We start from the raw sequence: 9,716 nt of genomic DNA, 5'->3' as shown, positions 1-9,716 counted from the left end.
TGCTGGATCTCGAAGTCATAGCCCTGAAGGACCTCCAGCCAGCGGGCCACCTGCCCTTCTGGGTGTTTGAAGTTCAGGAGCCAAGTCAGAGATGCATGGTCAGTGCGCAGGAGGAACCGGCAGCCATGCAGATATGGCTGGAAGTGCCGCACCGCTAGCACTACGGCCAGCAGCTCCCGCCGGGTCACGCAGTAGTTCCTCTCGGCTCGCCCCAAGGCACGACTGAAGTACGTCACCACCCGTTCTCCAGCCTCGTCCTGCTGGAAAAGGACCGCCCCAACCCCTACATTGCTAGCATCAGTGTCCACAATGAAAGGTTGCCGGGCGTTGGGGTAGGCCAGGACTGGGGCTCTGGTGAGGGCCTCCTTCAGCTGTGCAAAAGCCGCAGCACAGGTATCCCCCCAGCCAAACAGCTGTCCCTTGTCAGTCAGGTGGTGGAGGGGGCTGGCCATTGTCGCGAACCCTTTGATGAACCGACGGTAGTAGGAGGCTAGGCCCAGGAAACTCCGCAGTTCTTGGACGTTCGAGGGAGTCGGCCAGTCCCGGACCGCAGCCACTTTTGTGGGGTCAGTGGCGACACCTCGAGCGCTGATCACATGGCCCAATAACGTGGTCTCTCTCGCCAACAGCCGGCATTTTGCGGGGTTGAGCCGCAGCCCAGCTCATCGGATGGCACTCAAGACCTCGCTCAGGTGAGACAGTGCACTGTCGAAGTCGCCACCGTGCACCAACAGGTCATCCAGGTACACAACGCAGCGGCTACAAGGGATATCCACGAGCACCCTCTCCATCAGCCTCTCAAACGTCGCTGGCGCATTGCAGAGCCCAAATGGCATGACCCTGAACTGCCACAGCCCCTGTCCAATGGTGAATTCAGTCTTAGGCCTTGCGTCGGGGGCTAGCTCCACCTGCCAGTAACCGTTGCGTAGGTCGAGGGAGCTGAACCAACTGGAGCCGGTAACGTAATCTAGGGCCTCGTCGATCCGCGGCAGCGGGTACGAGTCCTTCTTGGTGACTGCATTGAGACGGCGAAAGTCCACGCAGAACCTCGGGCTGCCATTCTTCTTCCCCACCAGGACCACAGGTGCCACCCATGGGCTATTGGACGGCTCGATCACCCCAGCCGCAGCCATCTCACGGATCTTCTCTTCCTCTACCTGCCGTTTTGAGAGGGGCAGCCAGTGTGGGCGCAGACGGATGGGCTGAGCAGAGCCGGTGTCGATGGTGTGCTGGACCAGACTCGTCTGCCTACAGTCTTTTTCACTGGTGGCAAAGATGTCCACGTTCTCGTCCAGGAGGCACCTCAGGAGGCCTACGCTACTGCGCTGCCAAAGGTCATCAACAGCCTCGATGGTCTCGGTCGAAGGAGGTTTGTCAGGCTGAGAGGCTGAGGCTGAGGCGAGTGGAGATGACCCGGAGCCACCGGCATCCGAAATCTGCTGAGCGGCAGCTGCCCGACGCCTGTCTCGTCTGGTCCCCGTTCCCTGCTTTTGGCCGCACTGGAGAGCAAAAGTCTCTGCGCCAAGAGTGATAGCCAGCTTCACGGTGTCGACGCAGGCCCCCCAGTGGCTCAGCAGATCCAGGCCAATGATGCACTGGTCTTGAATGTCGGCGAGCCAGAAGTCGTGCACCAGCTCTAGATCCTTCACTCGGATCCGCAATGGTTTATTCCCCCACATAACAGTTTTCTCCCCCGTCATTGTCATCAGCTGGGTGTCTGTGGGCAACCAACCCTTCACCAGTGGCCCGGATGTTCCAGGGAGCACGCCAGGTCGTATCACGGAAATGGTAGACCCTTTGTCCACCAGGGCCTGGCATGGCTGGTCCTCAACACAGCAGCTGAGGTAGAGTCCCTTGAGGTGCCCAACTCGGCCCACCACTGTGCATCGTCCTTGGAGGGGGGCAGGAAGCTGGAGCGGTGGTCCCCTCGCTACACCGCTCCCTCCTTGTTTCCCTGAGGCTGCGTAGTTCTGGTCTTCGGGGATGGTGCTGGGCAGTCACGCGCCATGTGGCCAGGCTCATCGTACCGGTAGCAGCGGTCGGTCAGTCAACGAGGACGCCTCTGGGGCACCGAGGGTTGCAGCTGGGACATCTCAGCGACCTCCCCCTCCCCGTCGCAGTCTGTGGCTCTGATTTGGGGGTAGTTTGGGGGGGGGCACCTGCTGGTTAGGTCGTGAGGTGAGCACCGGCTCGCCCCTTTCAGCCTCAAGGAGCTCCTCACGGAGGGTCTGATGCATGGCCAGGCGGACGTGTTGGCGTAGTCGCTCGGGGAAAAGTCCTTGCAGAAAAGCATGCAGGCTAATCTCCTCACGGGCTGCTGCTGGAAACTCCGGGTAGCCACGACGAGCATACAGCAACACGTCTGCTGCAAAGGTGCCCAGGCTCTCCTCCGGTCGACGGCTCCGGTTGGTTAGCTGCTCTCTTCTCTGATCAGTGGAGTGCCGCTGCCTGAATCGCCTCTCGAGTGCCGTAGTGAGGGCCTGGAGCTCATGCTGCTCTGCCGGGGCTAGGTTAAGGAGTATCTGCAGTGCATCTCCCTCTAATGCTAGTGCTAGGTGTGTAGCAGTCTCCTCTTCGCTCCAGCCACTATGTCTGGCGGCCAGCCGCACTTGTGAGAGGTAGGGCTCTAGCAGGGTTAGCCCGTTGTATTTCGGTACCTTAACTGGCGTGGTAGGCATAACTGCTCGCGGTTGGGGGCTCGGCGTGTGGATCGACAGAGGTAGCCCATGAAGCATTGCCCTAGCATCTGTCGCGACGGGCCGCCGCCGCGGTGCGCTCGCGCCATCGGGACCCGTCCGGGGACTTACATGGCCGCTCACATCCTCTCTCTTCAATCGCCGGTTTCCCAAGCGGGGAATGTTCTCCTCGACAGCTTGCTCCAGCCTCTGAATGTCTCTCTCCATTACGGCGAGGGTGAGCTATCCCACTTCTGACACCAATTTGGCGAGCTCAGACAAGGAGTAGACGGAGGTATCGTTTGGTCTTGCTTCCCGTGAGCTAGCCAGGGAGCACAGCCGTTTATTAACATTTGCAGAAGAACACTGCCGCTAGCTAACTGCTCAGCGCGGCAACAACAACAACAACAACACCCAGGGCGCCCTCTGACCCCGGAAGGACAAACCTTCGCAGCGAGAGGGCGTCACCCGTCACTATGGCAACATAAACAAACATAACTGTACAAACAGAACCCCGAACAGCCCTGACCCGCTACAATATTTAATATGAGGCCTAATGAGCGTGACAAAATGTCACAGCAATTTTCTCTTTAAGAGTTTCTTCAGTGTCTTATAACTTTTTTGGTCTCAAATGTGACCTTCAGAGAACATCCTTAAGCCAACTAGAGTTCATATATGTGTTATAAAAAGTCCCTGTCTGTACCTTTGCTCTATACCTTTTTGTATCATTACAAGAATAGAAACACGCTGATATGAACTGCAGCAAAAGCACTGCATTACCACAGGCTGCACGTGTACTATCACGTACATGTAAGATAATTGAACCAGGCTGCCTGTCGTTTTATGAGCAATGCTTTACAGTAAAAGAAAAGGTAAATAAATAAATAATGTAGCTCATCCTATTTTAACAAACAAAGTTCACTCCGAGTGTATTTCATCCCCCCCTCACATGAGTTTCTGTGGTAGACAGCGTGTGGCTTTGTAAGCATCGCTGCTGAAAATATGTGTTAACTCTAGTGCTCATTCAAACCACATTCTTTATCACTGTCCAAACAAAACAGGTCAGTCTCAGATGTTGAGGCTCTGCGAAGAAACAGACAGGAAATGGTGGGCGAGTGCTGAGGAGCTGAAGGGGCCACAGCTTGCAGCGGCTTATCATGTCTGTTCAGTTGAAAGTAAACTGAGCATGAGATGGAAATAGTGTAACAACTATGCGCCATCTGACCTTCATGGATAAACGCAAAATTACACTAAAAGCCCTTTTTTTAAAAAGAAGGAAAAAAAAGGTGCTTTCTTTGTTTCATATTCAGAAAAATTTACTCTGAAATGAAGTCATCATAACAGGATTATGTAAGTACAGTAGGTAATTTGTAAGCAATATGAATATTAGCTACACTAACGATATATACTACAGACATGACGAGCTTTTGCCAGAAACCTTTTATGTTTAGATTGGCGACCTGTTCTGTCGTTTATCCTGATAAAAAATAAGCGGAAGAGAATGGATAGATGGATGGATGGAATAATCCAAGAATAGATGGATGAAACCTAAAGAATGACAAGGAAATGTGAAAATGTGACATTCAACTCTGTGAGGTTGCAAACTTTGCCTTGATCTAAATTTGTTCGCATGCAAAAAATCTACCTAGTTTACCATCTTAGTCAGCAGTTCTTTGGTTTTTACTGGCATGCAACACCGTGTACTGCTGACGCAATGCCAATGAATGGTGGGTGAGTTTGGTAGGTATGTGGTCGGAAAACAAAGAATAAGATTAACTGAAACAGATGCCACCAATTATGAGAATTGATATTCATTCTTTTTTCAAAGTATTGAGCTTTATGTCAAATAGATTTTTACACCTGTTAGTATAGTAATTTTTTTTTTAAAAAGAACCTGCTGGAAAAGTCAGCAGTGGCTAATAATTATTGGGATTATTGAGCACAAACTTTTATGAAAGATTTTAGTTTTGTATGTGACATTTGTCTTAATTAGTTGAGCTTGACTCAAACATTGTTATAAAACTATGTCAGTAATTCCGTGTTAAGCCTTTCGTTTATTAGCCCTAATTTTCAACAGAATAACATCTTTAAATATTATTGTTTGAAGCCTGTATTTTTTAGGCGTATACGAGACAATTCAGCACAAAGAGTCTGTGTATGTGTGAAGTTGTAAAATTAGTAATTTGTGGGTGTTTTCTTGTGCTAATCCAAATGTATGCAGTTGTTTTTTGACAGCTGACGATGCCTTATTGACGTAAAAATTTTGCATTGTGGATTACAGTTCAGTGCAGTGAAGGATCAGTTTGTTCCATAATCCAGTTTGCACAGTGCTTAATTGAACAAACCAGAAATCGAGAGCACAAGAGATTTACATTGTACATAAGATATTTGAGTGGACATAACAGTTTTTATCAACCAAAATTTATTTAACTAATTTGTTATCTATTAACTCATATTACTGTTATATTATTCTTTCACTTTCCTGGTTCACTGTGTACAGAATTTTGTAATACAATATGGTAAAGTAAGCCAAATAGCCTGGTAAGACTATGAAGTCATTAAAAAATGATGGTGCTAATACGCAGATCAGTCTGAACAGTGATATAAGCAATTTCGGACAGATGCGGCCAAGGCAAAATGGGATTGAATATCTGCTTTAATATATTTTAGGCGAGTGTTGATGATTTATTTATGCACAAAGAGAAAATGTACACCTCAACAATTGAGTTTCAATGTACAAGCTGGAATGGAACAAACCGGTGCTTCGGTGCGCTTAACAGTTTACACGTTTTCATTCAATCTGCCATCAAACATTTACATTTGCATTTCTTATTATACAATTTTCGAAGCCATACTTACATATACATACAAGAACCACTAAGTCATTTTCAAAGTTCAAAGAGCAACATTTAAAACTCACACCTTTACCATTTTTTTCTTTTCCCGGAACGACTTTGTTCATGTAGATATACTCCTCATCAGCACCTGTAAACAGAGACAGCAGAAGGTGATTAACTGCTGACAGCAGTGCACTTTTGCATAGATGTTTTTGCTCTGTGGTTAGCTACCACAAACACCTTTATTGAATTTAAGCAAACCTTGCAAAACAACAAACACAAATGCCAAGAAAATATGAGCTTATGCACAGGTATTTTTGTCTTTTTTACTGTTTAACGCTTGCTTTGAATTCCCAAAGTTGATTTTTTTGATTTGGTTGAATATATTCACAGTGTGACTTAACTGCAAACGATAACACGGAAAGAATGCATATTTTGCTTTCCCTTGAGACAGCTGATGGGAAAATCTGATTCCACCTTGGTGCAAAACAAACTTCCATCGTGCTTGTCAAAAAGAAGTCCAGGATAAAAGGGAAACTTCACCCAAACAAGTAGTCCATTGTGCACATAGATAGGGCCACTATTCACACCCACTCTTACCGTGGCAAGCATTCATCAGGCATTAGTCAGAGTACTCCTTGCCTGCACAGATACAGCACTGTGTCACGTCTGTAGCGGAAGTTTTACATTGCTTTTTAATATACAAGGCAACTCCTGAACTTAATCCACCTGTTCATAACAATCATGCATTCACAAAAACTTTGCATTTGACTCTAAAAGTGATCCATTTTCTGTTTCTTTTGCATGGTTAGAGGAGCTGATCATAACCAGACTAAGGAACTAAAGGATGAACTTGACTTCACTTGCACTCAACTCTTCAGGCAAAAAGTGGAGATGATGAAACCTTCTTACATACATCAATGCTAGAGTCAGCGAGGAAAGGACTACAGCTGGAGTCATGTCACTCTCAACATGGTGGAGTAATTACAAGCTGGTGAGGACATCGCCATAACATTGCCACACAAACAGTCTGAAGAAAGGCCTTTTCTTGAACAATAAACACAGAGGTTGTGGCTACGAAGGCTCCATTTGGTTACTGTAACCTGTTATGGGAATTTGTTCCGGAGCTGCAGCACAGTTTTTCACTGGAATTAAATATTTTAGCTGACTTAGATTAGAGGAAATCAAACAAAACTCTAACCTTGGGTGATACTGTGGAGAAGGGCTTCTCCTTTGAAATAGATATCATGAGGTGAAACCAAACAGCAGCAGCATAAAATGATGTTTTGCCTGTACAGTGAAAACAGATTTTCGGGGAACAAAGTTGAAATGCTATTTATAAATTGCTGCTCAGAGGAAGTGAGCATCCCCAGAGGATAAATGCAGCTTCGGAAAAATGATACAGCTTGGAGCCAGAAGAGGAAGTACGGAGAGACGAGTCCAAGACCTGAACATGGAAAAGCTTGACTGCTGGTGTGTGTTAGTGAACAGTGTGAGAGCTCTCTGAGAAAAACAGGGCGAAAGAGAGTTGACTTTTAAAATCCAGAAGTGAGAAGGTGACAGCAAATGACAAAAATGGCAAAGAATCGGGGTCATTACAAAAACCAACCAAACAAACAAACAAAAAGTCATTATCATATTTGTGTCAAACTATTTTTGAGGTAGCGGTAGCATGTCATTAATTAGTTGCTTCAAAGATTAAGTAGCAGGCATAGAGCACCATAAATCACATCAGCCCACCAGCAGTTGCAAGAAAAAAAAACTCATCTGAAGCTGTTTAAAAAGTTAACAAGTTAAGTTTTAGCTTGATTATAAACTGAAAATTGTAAAAAATTGCATGAAGCAAATAATTTTGCAACAGAGGGAGGAATGTAGTAAAGAAAAAAAGAGCAATCCTGCAGGCACAATGTGGCTTTAGCTACCAAAATTGAGATTAAGTGATGTTTTTGCAAAGCTTGCAGGGATATGATTATGAAAGGTTAGTAAGAGCTCAAAATAACAAAATAAAACCAGAGTAGGTGGTTTAATAACTTCTCCTAGGCCAGTTTCACTTAAGTGTGGGAAATGCAGGGAATGACCACATGTTACATAAGATACTTTGTTGGATGGCAGATTAACTGCCAGCCGGTCCATGCAGCTTTTGAATGAATTGAAACATTTGTGGTTAACCTTCAACCAGTGTTACAGTTTTGGACGCAAAAATCAAGAGAACAGTTTAAAGGTTTGTGACAAATTCTTCTACTGAAATTAACTTTAAAAAAAGAAAAACCTAATAATGCACCAAACAACAAAACAAAACACTGCAACATTGTTGTAAGTGGATTTATGCATACTAATAGGCCAACTAGAAACACTTCCACAGCAACTTTAAAGTGAACCTTTCATACTTTTTAATTATTTCCTTTCACACACTTATGGTACAAAGAACATACACCCTCTATCAAGTTTTAACATTAAATCTAGACCCTAACATCAGGTCTTAAAATGAGCTAAATATAAGCTCAGATGAATAATAAAACATGACACATCACAGTGTGTCATTATTTATTTACTATAAGAAAAACTAAACCAAATTGCTGAAGCAGTGTGTGAAAAACTAAGCACATCCCATAATTTAATATGTTGTAGAACCACCAATAATGACGTGCTTATCAGTCTTTCACATCATTAAAGAGGAATTTTGAACTTCTCTTCTTTAAAACACTGGTTCACTTCATTGAGGTTTCCAGGCATTCATTTATGCACAGCTCTCTTACTTTGACTGCATCATTGCAACACTTTGATTCTTTTCTTTTTCAGTCATTCTGTTGTAGATTTACTCTTGTCCTTGGAATAATTTTTCTATTTCATGATCCAATTTCAGGCAAGCTGGTCGTACAGGTGGCCTCGCACTGGACTCTAGAATACTTTGGTGTACAGAGCTCATGGTTGACCCAGTGATGCAAGGTTCACAGGTCTTATGGCTGGAAAATCAACCTGAATCATTAACGTCCACCACCGTGCTTGACACTTGGTAATTATGAGCTTGACATTATATGCTGGGTTTGATTTTTCCAACCGTGGTGCTGTGCACAATGGCCAAACATATTCACTTTGGTCTTGTCTGTCTAAAGGGCATTGTTTCAGAAGTCTTGTGGTTTGTTCAGATGCAACTTTGCAAACCGAAGCCATGCTGTCATGATCTTTTTAGAGAGAAGAGGCTTTCTCTTGGCAACTATTCCAAAGAAGCCATACTTGTACAGTCTTTTTCTATTTGTACTGTCAAACTTTAACATTAACCATGCTAACTGAGGTCTGTAGAGTTTCTTGGGTTTTTTGTAGAATTTTATTACCTTGGGGTCCGACCACTAAAATGCCAAAACGTGATAAAAGTGCTCACACTTGCAGATAATCAGTTAATTAAAGTGTCTTTGATTAATAACACCTTGCTGCTACTTAATTCCTATCAAAGCAGTTAGGCTGTGCTTAGCTGTTTTAATGTGTTTTGGCTTATTTTTGTTAAAGATAATTACACAGTGTGATATATATGATGATTTTAGTTCATCTAGAGTTTGATCTAATTTTAGAACTTTAGTGTTACCAACACTGCACATCTACAGTTGCTCATGGTAGTGTTAAACATGACTAAATGTAACCACGGTTAGACTTGTTTAGGTCATTTCTCACTTCAAATGTTACATGTAATATGTTTGCAGTAATTCTACTCTGCAGTTTGCTGTGAGTCAGCTAATTCTGCGGTTATTTAGACTTCACAGTATATCTAACCTCCCAATTACATACTGGGCAGAATAATTTTCTCTTCCTCTCATGAAATTTTCCTAAGGAAGTTATTATATTGTAGTTCAGTAACTGTATGTCTATGACTTGTTTGCACGCTTTCACTTCCGATTTGTTATTTTTTTAATCAAACATATCAAACCGATTTAAACTTTCCCCATAAAATATCCATGAAAATCAGTTCCTGAATAAATATGAAGTGAGAATTTGGTCATGCGGTTTCAGATTTGTATTTCTGTCTTCATCTGCTTTAAGTTTGAAGTTGTTTGGGCCGACATGTTAGAATATAGACAGATGTTATTTTATTATTACCACTCACACTTTTCTGACTTGTCTGGCACGTATAAGTTAAACTCTAAGCAAGTAGGACAGCTTTTTAAAAAACTGTAGCTGGTTGCCTTGACCATGTCTACAAGCCTGAATGCAC

General features: G+C 44.3%; 1 protein-coding gene across 2 annotated transcripts in view; it reads right to left on the bottom strand.

Moving 5' to 3' along the window:
• afap1l2 (actin filament associated protein 1-like 2) overlaps positions 1-9,716 on the bottom strand; it is a 45,187-nt gene that overhangs the window by 22,071 nt on the left and 13,400 nt on the right. The window contains exon 3 of one of the 2 annotated variants that reach the window (XM_005747385.2): positions 5,598-5,660. In XM_005747385.2, the coding sequence (XP_005747442.1) occupies positions 5,598-5,660 (63 nt within the window). The remainder of the gene's footprint in view (positions 1-5,597; positions 5,661-9,716) is intronic. The other variant, XM_005747386.1, reaches the window with a different exon arrangement.

The sequence above is a fragment of the Pundamilia nyererei genome, unplaced genomic scaffold (genome assembly GCF_000239375.1).
Source record: "Pundamilia nyererei isolate P.nyererei 1_Seehausen unplaced genomic scaffold, PunNye1.0 scaffold00196, whole genome shotgun sequence".
NCBI classification, from domain to species: Eukaryota; Metazoa; Chordata; class Actinopteri; order Cichliformes; family Cichlidae; genus Pundamilia; species Pundamilia nyererei.
The sequence above is the reverse complement of the archived record's forward strand: the minus strand, read 5'-3'. Positions and strand labels throughout refer to the sequence as shown.